At 35.3% G+C, this 24,395-nt stretch overlaps 1 protein-coding gene across 2 annotated transcripts in view; it reads left to right on the forward strand.

Moving 5' to 3' along the window:
- The window catches only part of man2a1 (mannosidase, alpha, class 2A, member 1), a 242,408-nt gene that overhangs the window by 141,347 nt on the left and 76,666 nt on the right, over positions 1 to 24,395 (forward strand). For both annotated transcript variants that reach the window (XM_006627014.3, XM_015338057.2), the window contains exons 11-17: positions 7,620 to 7,802; positions 11,902 to 12,016; positions 14,357 to 14,424; positions 15,141 to 15,306; positions 16,744 to 16,971; positions 17,909 to 18,031; positions 23,866 to 23,980. In XM_006627014.3, the coding sequence (XP_006627077.2) occupies positions 7,620 to 7,802; positions 11,902 to 12,016; positions 14,357 to 14,424; positions 15,141 to 15,306; positions 16,744 to 16,971; positions 17,909 to 18,031; positions 23,866 to 23,980 (998 nt within the window). The remainder of the gene's footprint in view (positions 1 to 7,619; positions 7,803 to 11,901; positions 12,017 to 14,356; positions 14,425 to 15,140; positions 15,307 to 16,743; positions 16,972 to 17,908; positions 18,032 to 23,865; positions 23,981 to 24,395) is intronic.

The raw sequence follows: 24,395 nt of genomic DNA on the forward strand, positions 1-24,395 counted from the left end.
ATTATTCCTGGTGTCTTTTGTAGATCTAGAGTTATTGCTGCAATGTTTGTTGGTCCTGCCACTTATTAGCTTTGAGATTTCACAGCAATGAACACTTTGTATTAGATCAGGACAAGGAGTGTTATTGTCAGATCTTGATATACCATGAACTCATCACATTTTCAAGTGTAATAACAATTGAGAAGCAGTCACCCTACAAATAATTTAACATTCTTTTCATATTTTACAGCTTGAGATCAAGACTTGACTTTAAAACTGCTGTACCTTTATAAAAAGTTAAAGGAAAGTATGTTCACACAGTGATGTGTTTGGGTCCCTTGTTTTATGTGACAGCTTAGGCACTTATGCTTTTCTTTGACTCTGGATGTTAACCTGATGAAGGGAAGAATCAAAGTGTCAACTGTTATAAGCAATGTCTATTTTTATATCATATATAGGACATATAGTATGACATTGAAAAACTCATATCTCCGGAAATTATTTAAAAAGCTTAGCTTTTAGCTTAGCTTAGCTTCAACAACTGCCCTGGATACTGCTGATTGTGAGAGAACAACTTTAAAGGCATAAGCTTATGGTAGTCGTAGTTGCACAGAATAGTCATTGTTATGAAATAACAATCAGGAAAAACACATAATATTTATACTCATAAATAATATGTTTCTGAATAATGGAGTTCATGTAGCAGTGCCACCGTGTCTCACAGCCATCTCTGATACTTTGGCAGTGGGGGGGGAGGGGGGAGGCAGAGAGAAGGTGCAGGTATTTGCACAAGACCAAGGGGAGGGAGTAGGATCTGCTTTGGCTGTGTGCTGAATTGTCACTCTCTCTATAAAAAGGTTAATTACACAGGTCTTAATATTTAAAAGGCTAGTAATAATGTAGTAGTTCAGGTGGGTGGTTGCGTCAGCATGCGTAGGCTGCAAAGGAACAGGTAATAGGTTTATTCCATGCTGAAAAAAAGAAGAAAGAAAACACAACATTTCAGCCATGGATCCTTCTTCAGCTGTGGGAAAGACAAGGCACTAAGAAAAGGTAATGTAGCGGGAGAACCAAGGTTGGGAGAGAGGAGGAGCGCAAGTGGCCCAGGGAGGAAGAAAAGGTATGACAAAGAGATCTAGAAAAAGATTTGGAGGAAGTCATAGTGGGTCGCAGTAGATGTAGGCTGTAGTAGTCCAGGTGGGTAGCTGTGTCAGCATGCGTAGGCTGCAAAGGAACAAGTAATAGGTTTATTCCATGCTTTAGTATAGTGTAGTATAATAATGTAGACTAGTTAAGAGTTACAGCTAGACAAGAGGAAAGAAAAGGGATTAAAAAAGAAGTGGGTTAACTTAACCATTGGTTAAGAAGGAAACACAAGGTGAATTTTCCTTGAAGGTTGAGGTTAGAAGGGAGAAGGAGCACAGCACTTCTGTCGAGGCAAAAACAGGTATTGTAAGAATGTTTCCTAGAAAATAGAGAAATAACTCAAAAAAGTTCCCATTGCTGTACAGTATTTACAGGCTGCAGGATTTCACAGCCAGGCCAGGCCAAAAACCCAGATGAAACATTTGTAGCCTTCTTCTACTGCTGGAACTTTCAAGTAGGCTGGACAAACGATTTTTAATTTTTTTTAAAAGAAATATAAAATGAGATATAATGATGTGTTCCTCCTTAACTTAGACATTGCACGACTTTAAAACGTATAAAAACAGGTTTCGAGAGTTAAAAAACACTTTTTATGTGCGAAAAATGGGTGATTTTCTTCCTCGTGATCAGCTCAGAATCTTTGTGTACGCTGTAAGGTTTTTACTTCTTAATTAAACATTTAAAATACACGAATTTCATAAAGACAACACACGTTTTGAAGAGAAAAAATCACACTTTTCTCTTCCTGTTGTGTAAAACTGATCAGCAGGTTTTTTTTTCCCCAATCAGAGGCTCTGAAAATAGCGTACCGCCCACTGCGCTCCGTCAGAGAGGGGCGCGGCACCGAGAGAGGGAGGAGGCGCGGAGCTCAGCAGTACAGAACAAACGTTCTGCTGCCTGGAGGGCTTATGGCAGCAATCGCATCTGCATTTATAACTTAGTTTTTAAAATTAATCAAGCAATATGAAGCATCTCTTTTTACTTTAAAGTCACTTAATTATCATTAAACACAGCTTTCTCACCATTTAGACTACTTTTTGATACCATCCTTAGACAAAGCAGAAACTTGTTTCTGAAAGATTACAGATTTTAATCGTCTTTAATTTTGTTACGTTATACATTTTAGAAACGTTTCATCCATACAAACACCACTAAACTATTCTCGATTGTATTTCTGAATGGTATGTTACACTTAGTTCACTGTTTTAAATACATCTAATTAAGAAAGTTAGGTGTTAGCATAAACTATTAGAAATCAATAATATTAAATTTAGCACTGTAATAAGTTGTTGCACTTTCCCCCGCATCTTGTAAAAATATATTTTCATTGTTCAAATATACATTAAATCTGACAATCATATAATAAGTTAAATACAAAACTAAAGAAAAAATAGGGTTAAATATAATTCAAAATATTTTGCTAACAATGTTAACTGTTTATGAATAATAAAATGTATTAACTAAGGAGTAGGATGGCACAGTTGTTAGTATGCTTTTTCATAAATACAACAGTAGTACCTGATGTCTCAGTGGCTTTCAAAATTAAATTATGCATGCAAACCTGTGAACTAGAAAGATAACTAAGATATCCATCCATTTATAATGGTGGCGAAGTGGTAAGCATTGCTATCTTGCAGCACTGGGGTCCTAGGTTCAATTCCTGCCATCCTGTGTGTGTGGGGTTTGCATGTTCTCTCTGGGTTACATGGTTTTTCTCCATATGTGTGATATGACTCCCTCTTGCACTCCAAAACATACTGGTAAGTTAATTGGTTTATGGGAAAACTGGCCCTGGTGTGTGTGTGTTTGTGTCTGTCTGTCCTGTGATGGACTGGCACTATGTCCAGGGTGTATTCTGCCTTGTGTCCGTTGCTTACTGGGATAGGCTCCAAATCCTCTGTACTGGATAAAGAGATTAGAAATGGATGGAAGTAAAGGCACTGTGTTGATGGAACTATACACAGTGTTAGAAACCCACTATGAAATGGCAGCATCTCACTGAGAATAAAATATTTTATAGTGCTGGCTTAAGGAAACAGCCTTTCCACCTCTCTTGCACATCAGTATCCATACCTAGTTATTTAAACAAATTGCCTCTAATTATAAACATCTTAATATGCTGGCTCTGTGGATCCGCATCAGCTATGTTTGCCCATTCCTTCAATTCATGTGCATCCAACACACAGTTCAATGCCAGCAACTACACAAAATCTAAAATACAATCCTCATTTCGGTATCTATGTAAACATACAGTCTGTTAACTTCATCAAAAGTATGCCTAACCCCATTAGGAAGTGTTCTTGTTATCAGTGTATTCATCAGCTTTCCCCAAATTATCTTCTTCTTACCAACATCTCTAGTCTTTTATCCCGCAATAACTCAGCCAACGCTTAAACCTCCAAAAGCTGCTTGTGGTAATTTCTTTAAATCACAAATATCATGTGTAAATACTGGCCATGTAATACTCTGCATTGTGGAATAATAGTTTATTTTAAAGGGAACTAGAGAAACTAAGAACTAGAAAAATCAAGAAAGGCTTTTTTTTTCTAGAATTAATAAATGCACACCCTGTTTACTGGGGAAATTAAATCCACACTGAGCAATCTTCAATATGTTCAGAATATGATGGCGAGAATCCTATCAGGGATGCATTACACCTGTTTTCAAGTCCTTGCACTGGTTACCTATCAGGTTTCGAGTCAACTTCAAAATCCTTATCCTCATTCAGTACCTACAGTATATGGCTTATTATCTGTCTACTCCCCACCTTTGTCCGTCTGACTCTGGTCTTCTAGCTGTCCTCAAGAACATCTACATTCTGTGGGTGACAGGGTCTTCTCTAGCTGCACCCCAGAGGTCTCAATTTGTATTCCCAGCGATATCAGTCATGTACCCTGAGTGCATTTACTTTTTAATCTGTGGTCCTTTTATCTTTTTTTACATCTACTGTATTGCTTTGAGATGCCACTTTTAAAGGTGATACATAAAATAAAGTTTTTTATTATTGTTATAGAGAAACATGATCAGATTTTCCCTGGTTCAGAAAAAAAGATCTTAAGTATACTAGTTTGTCACTCTTCCCATTCCCTTTGCTAAATTACTTTTCATACTAATCTGATCAATCTAACTGCCTGTTTTCTGTGCTTTCTCTATCCTGCTAGATTTGCAATTATTCTGAAAATTTTCTTCTTGAAATAACTCTATAAGATTTCTATATTTATGTCTTTATTTAGTGGTTTCATTAGTGACAAAGACTAGACTTTCTTTTAAAAATGTATTTTATGTCATGCGGAAAAAACTGACTTGCTTTAACAAAATGTGTTTACAAATCCTTTCACCTGGCAATCTACCTGAATGCCCAACTATCTGAGAAGCCCTCCATGAAACCATGGTTGCTGTTAATTCATTTAGGGCTCACTGACAGAATTGCTGTTTTTTATGCATGCTAATTTTCTGATTCCTCACTCTCTTTCATGTTTATAGATAAGACTTTATTGATCGCGAAGGGAAATTGATGTACATGTTCATGTACATGATGAACATGTTTGCATGTTCTTTTGTAACATACACCTTTTTGTGATTTTTTTTGTATATCTAAGCAAGTGTTCCTGCATCCCTCTTCTGCACTATAGTCATGGCTTCTTTTCTGTTTGCTTATTTCAAAGCAACACCTGCTCCATTTCTAAAACTTTTTGCTCATGTGCATTTTTGTATTTTTTACACCTCTAGCACTTTAACGTCCTAAATTATCATTTGCCTTAATTTGTAGAATGAATTTGAGTTTTAGCCTTAAAAAGCTTAAGTTTTCACTATCTTTTGTTTCTTGTCCTACAACTGTTATTATTGATCACCGAATTATTGTACTTGACATGACTTCATTCAGCCTTTCCTGAACGTCTATGACAGGCGGAGAGAGTGCTGTTTCTGGTGCGATCTTTTGCAGCTGACATTTCACTGTTTTAAACGAACAAGAAATTAGATTGCTCATAAATCAGTTATTCTATATAAACACAGCGTAATTGCCCTCTGAAAATCCTATTTTTCTTGTTCGTTTTAGAGACTTTGATCGAAACTGATTTTAGATGTCAGAAAGGATTTATTTTCTCTATATTTCCTATTTTTCTTTGTCGAGATTTTAACTTTATATTTAGGCTCAGATTTCAACTATAAATCATACAGTAATTAATAGCAGTAAATACTGATGTTTTGCTCCCTTTTACCACAAAAATATATATGTTTTGTAGCTGGGATTAACTTTATTTCGTACGCGTAGCTACTGCGATTCGGACACGGAACAGTTAAAGATGGCGGCAAATCAGGCACCCAGAGGGGGGGGGGGCATCTTTTGCCTCCATAACTAAAATGCCAAATAGGAGTGGCTTAAGCGAAATACACAGTTGTGTAACTGACAGTTTGAGGTAGCCTATGGTGTAAATTTCGCTTTGTTGCTGATAGGTTAAGCTTTCGAAACTGCCCCAAAGTCATGTGACTGATTTTTCGCCCTGTTTCGTTGGTTAAACGCAATGATCAGAAGCACCACCATGGTAACTGAGATGTGTAGTTTTTAATTCCGTTTGAATTATAACTGTACATACTGTCTTCATATTTGGCCAGGGCTTTAAAGAGAAGGCGTGCCAAAACATTTCGGTGCCGTCGTCTCCGCTTTAAAGGTACTGCCGTGCTGGAAGAATTTGACCTCGGAACATTTGCCCAGCGTATTTCAAGTCCTGACAGACAATAAAGGGTTTATAGCAGAGTAGGAAATTACTCACACCAAGTCTGGTCTGGCTCCAAGACTCACAATTTCCCACTATTTGTGATGTTGGCTGTACTGTTTTACACTGTAACAAGTTTTATGTGCATAGGTCTGCCAAACCACTCTACTAGGTTAAGAGGATCCTCAACTACTGTACATTTATAATTTCTACATTTATAACATATGGACCAAATGCTTATTTTCAAGACACAGAGACAGCAAAATTAATGAAGTGCCTCATTCAGATTGTCAGATTGCTCTTTTTCTGCTGTAACCTTGACAAGAGAAAACAAATTCATGAATGTTTGCCATTGTTCCTTTGGAGTGGTTATTGAAATTTGAATGTGATATATTCTTACAAATATAGGGGCTAATTTAGAAAATATAGAATACACAGTGGTATAATTAGTGATAAAAGTAAATAATTCTAATCCCCAAATTGTCAGAGACATGCCAAGAATATACCCAAGTGTTTGGTATAGTTAGAGACACCCAAGTGTTTCCTACACTGGCACAACTCCGATGAAACAATGAAAGGCAAACTAGGATAAACAAATAATAGCCCAAAAGAAACAACACAATATGCAAGTTACTCTATTTGCAAACATGGCTTCTCAGAGGCCTACATCTTGACTATCCAATAATCCAGACTGCCAGTCCAGGTCACAGCAATCTAATATAATGTCTTACAAGACAAACAAAAGAGTTAAACTTGCATCTTAAATAAAAACTGAATACAATCCAGAGCTAATTATCCCTTCCCCTAAACCTAGATGCTCCAAAGTGAATGGGAATCTCCCTATTCTAAAAATGCATCCCTAACCAGGAGCAAATTATTTTTAGTCTGGGGTTTCTAAAAATGTGAGGGGTACTAAAGGAAATAAATTTCTTAGGATACCAGAATGGCAGTCTCTCCTAAACAAGGATCAAATGCTGAGCTTGAATCTGTCTTTAAGGTTTATTTGAACAAGGCCTATCACCTGTTACGCTTCTCTTCTTCCTCACTATCTTCTTTTTCTGTTTTTGTCTTTCTCTTTGTTCATCTCTTTCCCTCCTGTTTCCGTCCACCCGTCTTTTATCTTATGTTATGCTGGACTGTTTTGACTCTTAATGATTTACCAAGTAATTAACTGAGCCAGCAGATTCCTTTTTGGTTATTGTCTCTCAGACCACCAGTAGCTCAATATAGACCTCTGCTCCTATTCAGATGTTGACTTCCCCCAGCCATAACAATATATATATACAGATTATTTTATATAACTGTACTATAATTCAGTGTTAATTGAACAACACACTTCTTTGCCAACACTGTAGGGTCTGTTACCATGAGCAAAACAGAGTGGCTCATCTTGGTTTAAGTTTGATCCTCATGGTTTCTATCATTGTATTACAGTATAAATTAGAAAACAAATGAAAAAAAAAACAATAACTAACATTAGAAATGTTACTGAAAAAAAGAGTGGGACAGAAAAACCTTACACCAATCAAGCACCCTGCCATCTAATGATGCAATTTGTAATGTGATCATTAGGGGTGTTAATTAGTGCCTAATCAATGGGGTCATACTCTTGTGGGCTCCTTCTAATACATAACAGTTCATCAAGGCTAATGAACAAAATGGGTGCTGTGGCCTACCTGAACATCACTTAATGTGAGAAAATGTAGTGTTTTTCTGTGAGAAAATAAATCCTATACATCAATAAAAACTATTTTTTTAACATTATTCTTTTTTCCCCAGGGCTGCTGAGATTCTCAATTCTCTTGCTTTGGCTAGTGTTCAGAAGTCTGGCAAACTGAAAGATTTTCCATCTGAGAATTATAAACTACTAACTGAAGCCAGAAGAAATCTTGGCCTTTTTCAGCACCATGATGCCATTACAGGAACCGGTAAAGACTGGGTAGTTGTGGACTATGGCACAAGGTAAGATTTTTTGTGCAGAAAAATAATTAATTGGACATAGTTCTTAAAAATGTTTTGGCTCGCCCTAATCAAACTGGATGTGATTAATGTCAGACCTGAAAAGAAAATGAAATGAAAATCCAAATTTTTCTGAAAGATGTCAGAATCTTGCATTAAACCTTATTCATTGTGATATCGGAGAAGTGTTCTGGTCAGTCCACAGTAACAATGGAAAAGGTTGTTGCATAAAGACCATTTTATGTGCTTAACACCTGACTATTGAATGTCTTAAAAATAGTTGTTTTTTTAGTAAAAAACGTTGATTAGCTTGCTTTAGTGTTATTTGAATTTTCACATATGGCATCTATGATGTATAGTACTTCAGGATGTATGAGATGTTACTTGTATGCGTGAAAGTTTGCTTTGACTAATGATTGATTTCCAAATTAGACATCCATCCATTTTCGAATCCACTTATCAAGCACAGCTGGTGCCTAATGTGGGCTAAGGCGGGATACACTGTGGACGGGATACCATTCTTTCACAGGGCACATACATGGACAAGCTCACACTCACACCAGGGCCAGTTTTATGGAAGTCAATTAACCTACCTGCATGTGTTCGGACTGTGGAGGAAACTGGAACACCCTGTGGAAAGTCACGCAAACAGGGAGAATATACAGATAGGAGCGCAGGAATTGGAGCCAAGGCTCCACAGCTTTGAGGCAGGACCGTTAATCACAGCACAACTGTGCTGCTCAATTCACATATCTGTCTGTAATAAACTTGCTCTCTTAACATTTATTTCTTCATTCTATCTACTTATTTAAATTGACATCAGGCTTTTAACATAGATGGCTGGTGGGTAGATATTTAGAAGACTATCATGACCTTAGTAAGTTAAGTTTTACACAGAGATGTCTTTTGCAGGAGGAAATAGTAGAAGTAGGCATATGTAAATATGTTGCTTTATTGTGAATTAAAATGTTGCTTTATTGTAGTTTAACTGGTCTCATTAAAATATAGTGTTGGTTTCCGGCAGCACATCAGCTGAAACAACAATATAATGGGTCATATTTCAGTCAGTGTCCATGTTTGTACAGAACCTGTATAGTCCATGTCTTGTGAATTTACATTTAGAAGCAAAGCATATTAAGTAGGTGATCTGATGCTACAGAAACTGTAAATGCACTGGATTGTTTTATATTGAAAGCTGAAAAGCAACCGATAACTTCCAAAGTGTGGCATCTCAATCCCTGTAAAATATCATTTTAGATGAACAGATGTGAGTTCAAAAATCAGAATTATACTCTTCCCTCCAAGATAAAATAACATGCCAAAGGTGACAGGATGATTGAGAGCAAGCTAGCCTGTGTGTCCAGCCAATTTCCCTTTGGGAAGTTGAGGCCTTTAAAGGTCTTTAGCCAAATAATACAGGCCCAGGTTTATTTCACAAGTCGTTTCTTAAAGCTATTATTTTCATGCTGTAAAAATCAAAGTACATTTAATGTTTAAGTCTCTGCTTTTAAGCAGTAAGAGACATTTGCAAGATATTAACATGGCTTTTTAAAAGGCTGTAACTCTTATTCACATTTAATAATAATAGTTGCAAATTCAGATCTATGCATGTTTAAAAATTGAACCTTTAAAACATACTGTATGCTGTTGCAAGCCAGAAGCATGATCATATCATGGAGTGCAGAGAGCATACCAGGGATAGATGTAAACCTCAGTTTGCATTTTAATTTTTAAAAAATTAAAAAATGTCTTGATTTCTTGATTACAAATAACACATGAAAGCAGGAAAAAGCTTATGCCAGGTGGTAACCTCCTCCATATGACATAAAGTAGTATGTTAATGTGACCCTTTCCCCACCATCTCGTGGTCTGACAGATTACTGTATTAGTTTGTGAACTGACTAGCTTGTAACTAAACAAAATTGTCCTGAATGAGATGTTATTTGCCTACAAAAAGTAGTTGATTTATATAGATTTCATCAAACATGTGGGATACCAATGATGCTTTCTGACGAAGAGCTTTGTGCTTGAAATGCACATTTGCCATTTTCTGTCATCATTGTATTCTTTTTGTTATTGAGGCACTGTTTATAATTTTGCACTCATTAAGGCAATGTCTTTTTTTCCACGTTGAAAATTAAGTGGCCTCCATTCCCTTTATTATTCTTTAGAGATTGTTTCTCACAAGCTTTTGTCAGCAACGAGGGACAAAGGACACAGTATTTGTCTGTGATTCAATGATTCAGCTGTGAGGAAACTTTTTTTCTACATCAATTTACATACCTCTCAAGGGTCGAAACCCTTAATGCCTGGGACTTTCTATCAAAAATAGTACACAGTATTTGTATTGACAATGTCTTTTATTTCTGTACAAAAACACATTGGTTAATTAAAAAAATTACAAGATTCTACAAAAATGTTAAAAGTTTATTTTCATTACTTCTTTTCTTAATCAACCTAGACTTCACATGGATGGTTGAGATTTTCAAACCAGGACTTGGGAACTTGAGGTGTGGTCCCAATATTTGAGACTTGATAGCTATGTGCTTACATATTATCTCATCTGCTGGCTAACAAATGATTTTGCAGTGTATAACTAAAAACATTTTTCAGTGGTAAATAACATTCTATTAGGATAGTTAAATAGATTTTGTCTGCATTCATGCATTTATTTGGCAAAGTGGTGCTGATGTTTGGCCAGGTAGCCATCCTAGCCTGTATGCAACTGCAGGAAACCATCAGAGTGGATTGAATTTTAATTGGGTTTGCAAAAAGGCACATATGGCTCTTGCAAGACCATATTTTATTTTAGTAATGGGAGGAAGCCATTTTGCCTTCACCTACTCTGTGAATGAGTACTACTGACATATGGGACAGGTTTTTGATATGTCGGTCATGCTGTTTGTTTTTCAGTAGTATATTCTGAATCGGAGAGCAGTAGCCTTTTGTTAATGACAAGAAAGAGGTTTTCTGTATTCTTCTACATAGTTTTTTTTATCTTTTAATATAATTTAATAATAAACAATAGATTGTGATTGAGGTAGAGGGAAATCAATCCATTGAGGTATCCTGCTTAATATTCGTACTGTTGTTTTTATTATGTTAAAATACATGTTATTTGGAAAAGTTTTTATTTTCTAGCACAATGAAAACGTAGTTCAGGAAAAGCTTTCCAGGTTTCATAATGTGCATGGTGTTTAAACTGCTTTCTCTCTGAGGGCACTTTATGCAGACAGTTTACCTATGAATGAGATCTAGTCTGAGGAGCTAACGAGACCTCTTGCCCTCCACTCTGTTCACTGTCTGTTGCTTGTAATGGAGCTGAGATAATGTAAAAAGACTGGAATTACTTTTGCTGTGATGTGGGATTCCAAACACAGAGCTGACTATCTAAACAATCACACTCACGTACAATGGAGGTAATTCCAGCTGTAACTTTTTCTGTGCCTTATCTGTCTTTGTTACGTTTTTGTTAGATTAAAACAAGTCCTTAATGACCTCTACACAATTCTCACATTGTATTTAGTTTAGTCACGTTTAAGGAAAGAAGATCAAATGTTATTTTTAGTTGCTTAAACTTATTATGAATATGACCTAGCAATATATATGGACAGATGGTGAGTAACAAGGGGAGCACCCAATTTGGATATAAAGCTGTATGCTATGACAGAAAGTTCCTTTTTACATATTTTTTTAACTCTGCTATGGTACTGATTGGTAGTATAAAAAAAACATTTTTAAATAATTAATGTTCTACATGATACAGCATGATAAGAGTATAATCAGAGATAGGAATGTTAAAAAACAATCTGAGGGTGTTTCAAAAGAAATACATCATACGTCTGGATTAAGTTAAAGAAAAGTCTGTTATTAACCTTTTTTCTTTTTACATCAAACCTGCCCCACATGGAAGTTTGGGGTTAGCAGTATTATAGGAACAATATAATGACTGCACTTAATATTAAACAATAATAATAACTAGGAACCATCATGTAAGTGATATACCTGTGTATGTTGACTTATGCTTAATTTAGAGTTTAAAGAAGAAGGTTTAAATGACCATTTGCACAGTATACAAATTTTGTACTTGACCTCCTTGCAGACTCTTCCATTCAATTTTAAACCTAAAGAGAGTGATAATTAACTCAGCTCACTGGCTTATTCTGAAGAACAAAGAGGAGTACAGTCACAGCTCTTCGGTTCCCTTCCTTCAGATGGTAAGTTATTTAGAAACAAATCACATTGCTTCACCTGTTAAGCCATCTTCTTTGAGTACTGGTGGATTAATCAGCCTGGGCCCACTTGTCTCCTCATAAAACAGCTATAGTCCACTGTCAATGAGGGACTTGACTCTCTTGCAGTTGCTCTTCTTGTACATCACTGCAGAGCTTTAGCAAGTCTAAAGGTGAATGGCTAGATGGTGGATGGATCGGAAGAGTCTGTCTGCCTGTCTGCTCTTCCTCATTCTCTGTTAAAGAATTCAAAATTTTTCGACTATATAATAAAATATAGCACTAACTATAGACTCCATACTACAGGTACTTGTAGGCAAGTACAGATGTAGCCATTCAAAATGGGTGGGGTATTTCGCGGTATACCCCGGTGGGCGTGTCGCGGTATCACGCAGTATCACGGGGTTAATCGCGTCATTTGACGTCATGCTGGAAAGTATCTGGAATCACCTTGTAAAACCGCCAGGAGGAGCCAATAAAGCGTAACCTCTCATGTACAGCATTTGAGCTTTTAAATTTAAACTGTGTATTACAGCATGTAGGAGCATCATCAGTCATTAAAATGTTGGTATATTTTATGAAAGCAAGATTGCTCAGTGGGACAAAAGTACACAACCTACCTTTAGCAGAAATATTTATGCATCAAAGCCTTTACCGAAGATATTACTAATAGTATTAATAATGAATGACTTTGGACAAGCTGTATACTCAAAGTTTCATTTCTTTAGCACATTTGTACAAGCACTTGGAATCTGTCCAAGCCCTACTTTGTCAGGCATTTTCTTTTACTTCAACAGACATAAAAACTCCCTTGCTTTTAACAGGGCGTTACAGTATACTTTTTATGTTCAGCTACTAAGATTTCCCTTCAGTGGTAAAATTCCATATAAACATTCAATACTACAACAGGCACAGTAAAGACGTTTACTGTAAATCTTTCTATGACAGACCAACGGACCACGAGTGCTCCTGTCGGTCAACCAATCACGTACCGCGGTACCGCGCATCATCGTGCGTCACAATGCGCGACGCCATAGCCAATTACCTCCGGTACGTGTCTGTACCGCGCACTTTGAATGGCTGCATCTGTATTACCACTTTATTGCTGAAACACGACTTATTGAGTGATAGTAAATAACTAATACAGGACTTATTAATGGTACATGGAAAGAATGTGTTTCTCATGAGAAACAATAATGGTTTAAGCAGCTTTTATACACGGGGATATCCATGATGTGTTAAGAATCAGTATGTCAGTTTTATGAGAATTGTGATTCAATTTTAAAAGATTATTGATGTCAAAACATCCGATTTTAGGATTTTACACACCCTGTATTGCATTTTAAATACTTTTCTACTATGCAAACATTATGATATGATAATTAATTTAACTAATATGGTTGATGATTTCATCCACTGCAACATTAATATGTATGTATACCTATTTATACTGCTGAGCATTTTGCTGAAGCAATCAGAGCAAGTACCTTGCTCATGGATAAAAAACAGTGCCTCACACAGGATTTTATCCTTCAGCTTTCTAGTTTCAAGTTCAGACCCTTAACAAGTACTCCACTGCTTCCAATTAAAACATGATTTGGAAAATTATCTACTTTGAATGCTCTCTGCATACCTATCGCCAGTATCCAGTATTAAAGGTTTCTGTGAGAAGACATTATAAACTAGCATGCTTACTTTGCCCTGTGCTTTTTTTAAATTGAACAGAGTAATTATTATTCTGATCCTAATTTTGTTTTCAATTATTATATTGTTAAATGTGAATTTACGAGTTCACTTATTTTTTTGTCTGTGTTTAGTGTTTATAATTTTCTATCATAACTTCTAGGAGTTTAAATGGCATATTGCAACCACCGTAACATGAATTGCAAATATTGGAAAAGTATCTTGGCAGTCACTGATTAATTATAAAAAAAAACATATTTTAAACATGGACAATTTCATTTATATTATGTCTTGTACAGTACATTTCAAGATTTTTCATATTTGTATTTTAGCTCTTTGCAGTATCTAGATAAAATATGGACAGCCCCCAGTAATGAGATTGAATTATAAGTATTTTTTAAAAAGCTGTCAACTTCATGAATTATTCTATGCTTGCAAAATTAAACCTTAGATAATTTGAATGTATTTCGTGGTCTGTTATCCAATACACAATTTGATTAAAATAATTCAGTTTATTTGATTAAAAATTGGAACAGAGAAAATTAGATTGCAAATCTTTATTAATTTCAGTCAGTTGTACATTTTCACTATGTATATACTTGTGTTGCCTTTTATGTGTAAAGTATCCATTTTTACCGTCAGGATGACATTCAGCCCTCTCAAGATGCTTTGCCTCGCAAGACTGTGATTAAGCTTAGTGCGAATCCCAGGTAAATTGTGTTAAGCTCTCTACTCCTTCAACCTCCCTTCCCCCCAAAACAGTAAATAGTTCTGCATATAGCCTTCCTGTTTAGGGAATCCCTGGAGGAAATTGGCACATTGCATACTGGCCTATCAGATGTCATTGTAGTATGTAGGGTATCAAGCCTGTCACATGTCTCCATTATGTTTTACCTGAGATGTCAAAGATGAGAATAAAGGGCAGAAGGTTAATTTTCCACTAAGTCCATTTCAATTTATTTTTTTCTGCCCTTCCATTAGGCTTTCACTCATGTTTGAAAGTTCTTCAAAGCTGCATACATTTTGCTACAGGAGATGGTGTATTAGGTGACTTAATGGAGCATGATGTGCATGTACAGTATTCTTATCTTGTAACACGACAGTGAAACAACTCCCACATGTACAGGGATTCTGATAAAACAGCAGAGCAGAGTCCAACTGAAAAGTTTTGTCCACATCTTTCATGTGCACTTTTAGTTAAGTGCAAGCATGCTTTATAAATGCATGCTTTTTTCATACGTGAGGGGCTTTACAGATCTTTTGGACAAATATAATAGCACATAATAAATGAAAAACAACAGTTTCAGTTGATTTTCCTTTTCCTTAGTTTTTAATTAATATGAACTGATTGCTAAAAGTGGCTAAGCAGTACCAATTTAATTGCTGAACCTTTTTTCAGTTTTTATGACTGTATTGTTTTTTTCAGGTCACTAGTAATCTATAACCCCACAGAACAGGATCGGTCTGCTGTGGTAACTGTGTATGTGAATACTCCAAGAGTAAGAGTACTCACAGCTCTTGGACACCCAGTGAAGGCACAAGTCAGTGCTGTCTGGGAGGAAGCAGCCAGAGTATCCAAAGAAGCTTTCCAGGTGAAGTATGCCCAGAAAATAACTTTCTTTCTCTACTGTTTTTTCACACACTGCTCATCCTCTTTTTTTCACACACTGCACATCCTCAACAGCAGTTTTTATTTTAATGCTCAGTATAATTCAAATAAATAAAATTAAAATCACATCTTGGTCCAATTTTTGACTGGCATGCGGAATTGCAAGTCTTGTAAATCTTGTCCCAGTAATGTCCTAAATAACATTAGTGGATCAACTGGAAGCGTGCCCAAACTTTTGCACATGCCACATTTACTGTTTTATGTTTTTCAATCTGTTAACCTATATAAATAGTAACCGTGCATTACAATTTGCAGAAATATGTCAAGTTTAAATTTGTTCACTGTAGAGGTTGTTAATGTCTTTTCACTTAGAAAATTAACAAAACATGTAATTTGGCCAGGGGTGCCCAAAACTTTGCATACAACTGTAAGCAACAATTTGAAAGTCATCAAATGGCCAGCTCTACACAATGATTGATAATATGGTTCTGAACTGAACTGACAATAAAAACTTGTCATGATCTCTTCAAGTTTATCTTGTAATAAGTACAAAAATCAGTTGATTGAAGTTGGCATTTAAGTGGCTTTTAAGTCTGTTATCCTCCACAGTCAAAAAGGTTTATTTTGTATTACCGGGAAAAAAAAATAACTGCTTGAAAGTGTGACAAACCTTCAGATACTGTACCTTTGAAGGCTTAGCTGCCAAAGAAAACTTTGAAATTTCAAGCATTTGAACTGAGCCCAGAAGTTTTTTGTTTTCATAATGGGGGAATTTTGCCTATACTGTATATACTCAGTGATCCTCAGTGGAACTTTTTCTGTTATGAAAATGACTTGTGCAATACAGTGTTTTTATGTTTGTATTTACTGAAGTACTGACATTTCTTCTACAGGCTATCTTAAGGGATAATGAAAGACTGCATTGAAATTACAGGAGTTTCCATTATAATATTACAATTAACAGCACCACCAAACCTCATTTAAATTTTGGCTGTTATGAATGCTGCATGTCCTAAAGTAAAATTAAACTGGGGCAATATGATAAATATTCTTGATTTTCACACCTGTCATCTCTTTTCACTGAACCCTAAACATTATTACTAAGAAAGTTTATTTTTTGTAAACATCATTTCTCAATAATCATAGCCTGTGAGAAAGTGTGCACACAAATGCGAATCATGTTGTTATTGACCTTATATTTGTGTTTTGTTTTGCAGTAAAAGGATTCTTACCCTTGAATTAACATAAATCCCAGGAAAAAAAATGCATTAAACACATTATTCTGATCTTCCAGCTTTTGTCCTGTAATTTACATTTGTGTTCTTATTAAAATCTGAATTAAAATTAAACTAAATAATTTGTGTATGACCAATATGTGCCTATTTTATTTGCATTTTTTTTAATTTTCTTATCCTGGAAGGTTTCCTTTGTGGCTCACCTGTCTGCCCTTGGACTAGGAGTGTACCAGCTCACAGAAGGTGCAGACTCCAACACGGTCATGGCTGAATATACAATATATAAGAAAGATGGAGACCTGAGTGTTGATGAATCCTTCAGAATGAATGTTTTACAGGAAGACACTGTGCATTTCACCATTGAAAATCCACATCTGAAAGTGTGGTGTTCTGGATCTTCTGGATTAATGGAGGTTGGCTAAACTCAATCTGGGATGTTGTAGAAATGTGGATCCAATGCAGGTCCTAAATGTTTAACTACATTTGGTGAATGATACCACATACTATGCACTATGCACTATTCATTTTATTAATTCAGCAAAAGTTAAATAAGCTTTAATTTAAAGAATTTATTAAAGCTGATGTCAAGTTTTAAACTTTCTAAAATATGTTATTTAAGCTTGGTTTAAAGCAGAGCAATATCAACAAAACCAGTGGCAGTAGCATTGCCACCACCTTGGCTAATCTGGTCCGATTTCACAGAAGCTAAGCAAAGCTAAACCTGGTTCGTACTGGGTGGGGAGGCCTCAAAAGAAAACTAGGTTGTTTCTGTAATTGCTGTTGGTGAACCTATAGGTGGCATGGTTTACAAAAACAAATGGCCCAGTATAGTAACTGGGGAAACTGTGCTGGAGGAGATGCCATTCTTCAAAAAAGTTATTAAACTTAAAATGAGGTCCTAAAGTTGCCCCTGAATTCAACTGTTGAAGCAGTTTCTTACTTCTCCACATGATTTGCTGTGCATTGTGGCTGCAGGTGCATAATGGCTGCCACATGTCATTACTGCACTTCAGTAATGGATTGATTGAGTCCCCATTCACTGTATAAAGTGTGTGAAGCACTTGGGGTTCTTTTAAAAAAGCATCACAGTAATTCAATTAAATATTAATTAATATTTTTTTCAAATGGTTATATTTCAAAGTACAATTGTGAAGATTTTTTTTAATTGACTCCTGTTATGTGTATATTATGTAATTTCACAGGTATTGTTCCCTAAATTTATTGTTATTGATTTAATAACAGTATAATATAATGAATATATAATATAATAAAAATATGATACATATATATAGCAGCAAATTAGCAAACCTTAAACCAGAAATTTTGAGCTAAGTTCAGTTTTTCTTTCAGAGGGTGAAATCTAAAGAAGAGGGGACAGAACGTAATGTGAAGGTGGAGTTTATGTGGTATGGAACAACTAGCAACAGAGACAAGAGTGGAGCATATCTGTTTCTACCAGATGGAGAGGCTAAGGTATATATCAGTTATTATTTTATTATGGGAAAAATCTATGCTGAAATTTGAAAAATAAAAAATTGGCATTGCATAAACACTTGTTGTCCCAACAGATACTCTCACAACACATAAGCATACAGTATACACATACATTACACTCTAACTCCTGTAGTGTGGTGTTTCCATAGTTACCTACTGAGGCTAGAGATTATGTTTTGCAAATTCTTGTACTTTCTGTTTAGTAGATTTCATTTCTGTTTTGAGTGCTTCCGGAATGCTTTTATGTGCACAACATTGAGTTTTTTTTCATATCAATGAAAAGGAATGACACATCCTTAGAAGAGGCTGATGCCAAAATACTTTGAGTCCATTTAATGCACACTGAACTCATGGCATAACTGAACACTGTAATTAGCAGTCTTTGTTTAGTTCTTTTTATGTCCTAATAGAAACTGTATTTCTTTGAAGTAAGTAATAATATTCTGTTAAGGGCTCCTAAGTGGTACAGCTAGTAAAGATTCTCATTTGGATAGAAGATTGAGCGTTGTAGTCATGACATTGCTGGTTTGAGTCATTAGCTGACTGGATGCAGGCCAAATGGCAGTGCTGTAGTAGCCTCCAAACTGTTAGCCTGGGTATCCTTGGCTTGTTCTCTGTGTCTCTGTGGTGTCCTGTCCATGAGAGCTGCACCACTGTGAATGTGTGAAAAATCAGATTGTGGCTCAACAGTGTGTGCCACATAGTAGGCTGCATGCATGGACACTGTCTTTGCTAGTAAAAGGCTTGTGACAGTGAAAAGTGTTGATGCTAAAGCTGAGGGTGGGGCAACAGTTAGGGACATGGAAAAGGACACATCAAAAGACACAGAAAAAAAGTGTGGGTATTTGTGAAATCGATGATTTAGTACCTTAACTACCTTAGCCCATTAAAGATCAACGCCATCCTGTTTATATAACTTTTTTCATGTACTGTAAAGTTTGAATTGAAAATACCTATTTTTACCCCAGTAAAAAGTTATCGAGTAGACACTGTTCTTTTCCTTTAAAGATTTGTTTAGATACTGCTGTTTTCTGAATTTCACCTTTAAAATGTTTGACACAAAGTTTGACTGGTATTGCCTGGAATTGACATGATCTTATTTCAAGGTGATATTTGCTGCTGTTTCAATTACTTGTTTGCAAATATTAAGTGTCCTGAATACTCCGAAATTGAAGTTTTAAGTTTTTGAAGTTAACTATTTGTATGCTCTTCGATTAATTGTATAGAAAACTGTCATATCATGTATGAGGCAGTTGCCACATCTTGAGGTAAAATCAGTCATCAGTTGTACATACAGATCCAGCCATTCAAAATTCGCAAGGTATGCTGCGTTAAAACAAGGTGGGCGTGGCGCAGTATACCGCATCTTACGGTACATTAATTAAAATATGATAATGGTAACACCTCGTAAAACCGCCAGGTGGAGCTAATAAAGCTTAACGTCTCATATACATCATTTAAACTGTCGCCAGAAAACACCCGGTTTCGAATTCCGGTTTCGAAGTCCAGTTTCTGCTGAGAGACAATCTTTTTCCAATTAAGTATTTAAGTTGTATACTCTTTAGACTTTTAATAATTTTAAACTTTGTATTACAACATGTTAATCATTAAACATTAAAAAGTTGGTATATTTTATGAAAGCAAGATTGCTTAGTTGGACAAAAGTACACAACCTTCTACCTTCATCATATTTTAATTATGCATAAATATTTTCTGCATCAAAGTCTTTAACTTGGTAACTTAAATGGGTTCCTGTGTCAACGTGCTTGTTCTAACATTATTAAGCTTATATTCTGTACTTCGTAAAAAGTTATAAAGTTTTATCCTTTTCTAAGAAGACGTAGTAAGAGCACTACTTGCTGTTATTGTAAAAAGATAAATGTTGTAGTGATTTAACATCACTAGTTATATTTATATGGAATCGTGTAACTAAGCAGCCTAAGTATCACAAGTGGACGTTTTGGAAACATTTTGAAATGATTTGTATCTGGATAAATTATTGTGAATGATGGTTTTGTGATTTAGGATTTCTTCACACAGTTCTTTGAGTTAAATGTGGGAAAAGGGTTATATTTACATGTTGTGTATCAAGGGCTGTACTTTCACCGCACTGCAACCAGCTTGTACCATCTGTATGCCTGCCATTTATTACAATAATAAATGACCATGGACAAGCTGTAAATTGAAAAGTTAGAGAAGACATGTTAAGTCTTGTCTTTTCAGCTTGGAATTTAACCTTTACAGTGATCCTTTTGGTTATATTTTTACATAGCCGGATGAGTAAAAATAGATTGGATTAATAACTGGAGTAAGAAAAGATTATTCACACATACTTTGAAACCATACCAACCAACCAGGCTTTGGAACAGCTTTGGAGACCCAGCTGGGAGGGGGGGGGGGTGTTTTGATTTTGCTGCATGAACCATATTCCCTAAATTACTATAATGAGTCCCTGAGGCATACCGTTCAAATTTCGGAATTATAAAAAATAAACCTTTGTTGAGTTTGCACAAGAGACAAAAGGTACCTTTTGGGAAGCCGTGTTCTGCTTGCAAAGTAGCAAATTTTGACAAACAGCTAATTCTGCTTGAAAAATTTAAAATCTCTCTGTGCTATAGCTTTATTTAATTGAGCAGAAAGTCATCTTGCTCTTACAAGCAGTTCTGTTAAGTAGTGTATGTGTTAACACCCCACACGCTTTTGAATGAGTTTTGAATGAATCAACTTTGTCAGTGAAAAAAATGACTGCGGGTACTTTTCTTCCCCCACTGGTGTAAGGTGATAATGCGGAAAACATTTTTTTTTATTTTACTGTGATATTTGTTTAGATGAACAAATGTGTAGATTATGTTTTTGAGAGATTTCAGAAGGCTTCATCTAATGCATGAAAAATGTAGCATAATACCTTCTCACGTTAGGAAGTCACTTGCACCTGGGATCCTCTTTATTCAAACTAAGGTTTCTAAAAATGCACCCAGGTACTAGATACTGTTTAAATAAAAGCTGTGAAATTTTGCACACATCGCGATCTTTAAATCTTTAGGTTGCAGGCTCTGTCATTCACATATTTATTTTATTCTTAATATCACTTAACATTGAATATGTTATAATATATAAAAAACACCAACAAATGTTAATATAGTGTACATAATATTTACTATTTTATATTTTTAAAGTCTGTCAGAAGAAAAGTTTTGGGCCCAAACCGGGTATTGAACTCAGATCACCTAGATCGAACTCCTAGCGGCAAACCCACTGTACCAACAGGCTGCTTGGAAACCCAGATGAGACCAACAGCTTAAAAAATATTTCTAAAGTAATCATGCGTAAATGAGTCAAATTAAAAATAAAACATGTTTACAAAGAAAGTGGATTACAGTAATATTACCAGCTATATAAACACATATATTTAAATCCTTAAATTAATATCGTTATTAATTTCTTTAGGTAAGTGATTCTATATTATATTCCCTATTTAGTGGATTCTAAAAAGTATGAGGTTTTTTACTGCGATAATGTGCGCAAGTATTCATAGAAAAGGTTAAAACATGGAATACAGAGGGAGTTTCAGAAATCAAACAGAGGTCTGGAACATCCTGTCTCAAAAATAGACATTTCATAAATTTAAATCACTCCGAACAAAATACAATTTTAAACTACAAGCAGCTTGAAATTATTATTTGTTATTAATAAATCACTTAACTTTAAATGTGTTGTGATATTTAGAAATACCAACAAATTCAATATAATGTCAATAATATTTACTATTTTAAGTTTTTCAAACAAATGTTTATTTGTTAAAAAAAACTCATGGCAAGAGCCTGGTTCAAACCCCCAACCTCCAGCATGCATGGCACACACCTAAGCCATTACACCAACGTGCCACTTGACAACTTAATCTATAGCTGAAAAGGGCAGGAAATAGTTCCCAAGTAATCGCGGGTCAAATTGATGCAGATGTTTACAAGGAAAGTGTACTACTGTAATAATTTGAGCTATATGAATATAATTATATTGTTATTAATTTCTTTAGATATGCGATTCCATATTATATTCCCTATTAATCAAATTCTAAAAAGTATGTGTTTTTTTACTGTGTTAGCGAGCGCAGGTATTCATAGAAAAGGTTCAAACATTTTATGAAGTATATAAACTTATATAGTCAGAAAGAGCACATAAAAACTTTTCCAAAATAACCACACTATGTAACTGAATTAAAGACTTTGATCCTTAAAATGTTTATGAAGAATGTTTATGAAGTGGAAAACTATATATGTGTGTATTTTTTATTTAAACTACCGATAACGGCCATATACAGTCTACATAATATGTTTATATTACTAAATTAATGTTATTTATGACCTTCAGACATGTTATGTTCCTCTTCTTTTTATGCTCAGCTACTAACATTTCCCTTTAGTTGTAAAATTCCATATTAATGTTCAATATTAAGCAGATTTCACTAACAACCAATGTACCCACGAGTGCCACCTGTCAGTCATTCTTTTCAGCCAATCACGTATTGTGGTATAACGCACTAAGCTGTAGATAATTTCACGCAGTACGGGGTTTTACTGTGTATTTTGAAGGGCTGCATCTGTATTTTACTGCAGTGCAGCTGTATGAGATTAAAATGCTATAGATCTCCAGCTGGTGTAAAAGTTGTGGCAATGAACTAAATTAATATTCTTTGCTTTCATGCTTTCTTTTTAAAGCTTGTATAACATAAGCCTTACGAAACTGCTTTGGTATTTGTTGTATATGATTAGACCCAGGTAATAAGTCAATATACATTACCTGCATTAAAAATTATATTTCATTGTCCTGTATTAGTCTGTACAGCACGTGTGTAAAAATGGGAAATAGGTAATTTCATGTCTAAAAAAATGAGCATGTAGAAAAAGCCTAACTGAAAAGGAATTATATATGACCTGGATTTCAATAGATTTTAGTAGGGCTGTCTGTATTGAATGATACTGTACCTGTTGATGTGAAAAAAAAAACAACATAAAGGTTAAATTCAGAAATAAATGTACTAAGGCATAAACGCTACTAACTTTGAGCCTTGCAATTTACAGGTTGCCGTTAAAATTACATGATACATTAATACAGTATTAAAAACAAGGCAGCTGGAAAATGGATTTATTTCAAACTGACATAATTAGAATTTTCATCAGTTGCCTTTTTTGTGTATATTCCTTATGCTTGTATATATTCCCCAAAAAATGTTTATTCACTCTATGATGCAAAAACAATCAAAATCCACCAAGATCAGTAGTAGTTTGTGACAAAAAACTGTGATGAAGGAAGAGACAATGTTGGAATGAAAGAGCACTTTCAACATTCTCATGAGGAATTAGACAAATCGCTAACCCCCACAGGAGAGTGGATCTCCCAGTATATTAACTAAGTAAAACCAAAAAGCATTTGTCATGGGTGTAACATCTTAAAATGACACAAAAGCAGAGAAAGATTTCTGAGAAACTTACAAGCAAGAGGTGGCAGTCATCATGTCAGATTGTGGGAGAAACTCGATCACCTTCTTTAATTCCCAACCTCTAGCAAAATGGTATCTGCCATGGTGTACTGTAGCCAGAATCAAACTTGGATTGATTGCAGCTGCGGCAAGAAAGAGGTTAACCATCCCAGAAGTCCGGGCTCTCGTAGTAAAATATGACATTACACGCCATTACACACCTCTCCACACAGGGATCTGTCCTACATTTTCTCCACTTTGCTTTATGTATAAAAGCTTGTTTTTTATGTGATTAAATGTTCTTGAAAATTAATACTCTTTGCTTTCATTCTTTCAGCCATACATTACTTCAGATCAACCTGTAATAAAAGTAATGAAAGGGCCTGTTATTTCAGAAGTTACAAGCTCTTACCATCATTTCACCCATTCTCTCCGTCTTTATAATGTGCAAGGTAAGAAACATTTTAAGGTCGTTTTAAGTATCTTTGGCATTATTGTTTCCAGTTGGATTTGCTCTTGTTTTAAAATGTTTTGCACCCTGTGTCAACTGAAAAAAACAAAAATGTTATACAGTATGTACATTGTTAAAGCTATCTTGTGTGGTTTACTGTACCTAATAATTCACTCCAACCATTGAAGCATGCACACTGTTATTTTCAGAGCCACTTTTGAGAATCAAATTCAGGTAATGCATTTAATCTAATTGTTCATTGTTTGGCATGGTTTTACTGAATCCATTTATGTTTAGTCCAGGAAAAGCAATGGGTTTCTTGAAAGTTTAAATGAACTAGATTGCAGATACATCTGAGTAGTATGTCTTTGTTAAACTGGATTAAGTGCTTCAATAATCTATGGTTCTTGTATTTC

Source organism: Lepisosteus oculatus, chromosome 3 (genome assembly GCF_040954835.1).
Source record: "Lepisosteus oculatus isolate fLepOcu1 chromosome 3, fLepOcu1.hap2, whole genome shotgun sequence".
In the NCBI taxonomy this organism is placed as follows: domain Eukaryota; kingdom Metazoa; phylum Chordata; class Actinopteri; order Semionotiformes; family Lepisosteidae; genus Lepisosteus; species Lepisosteus oculatus.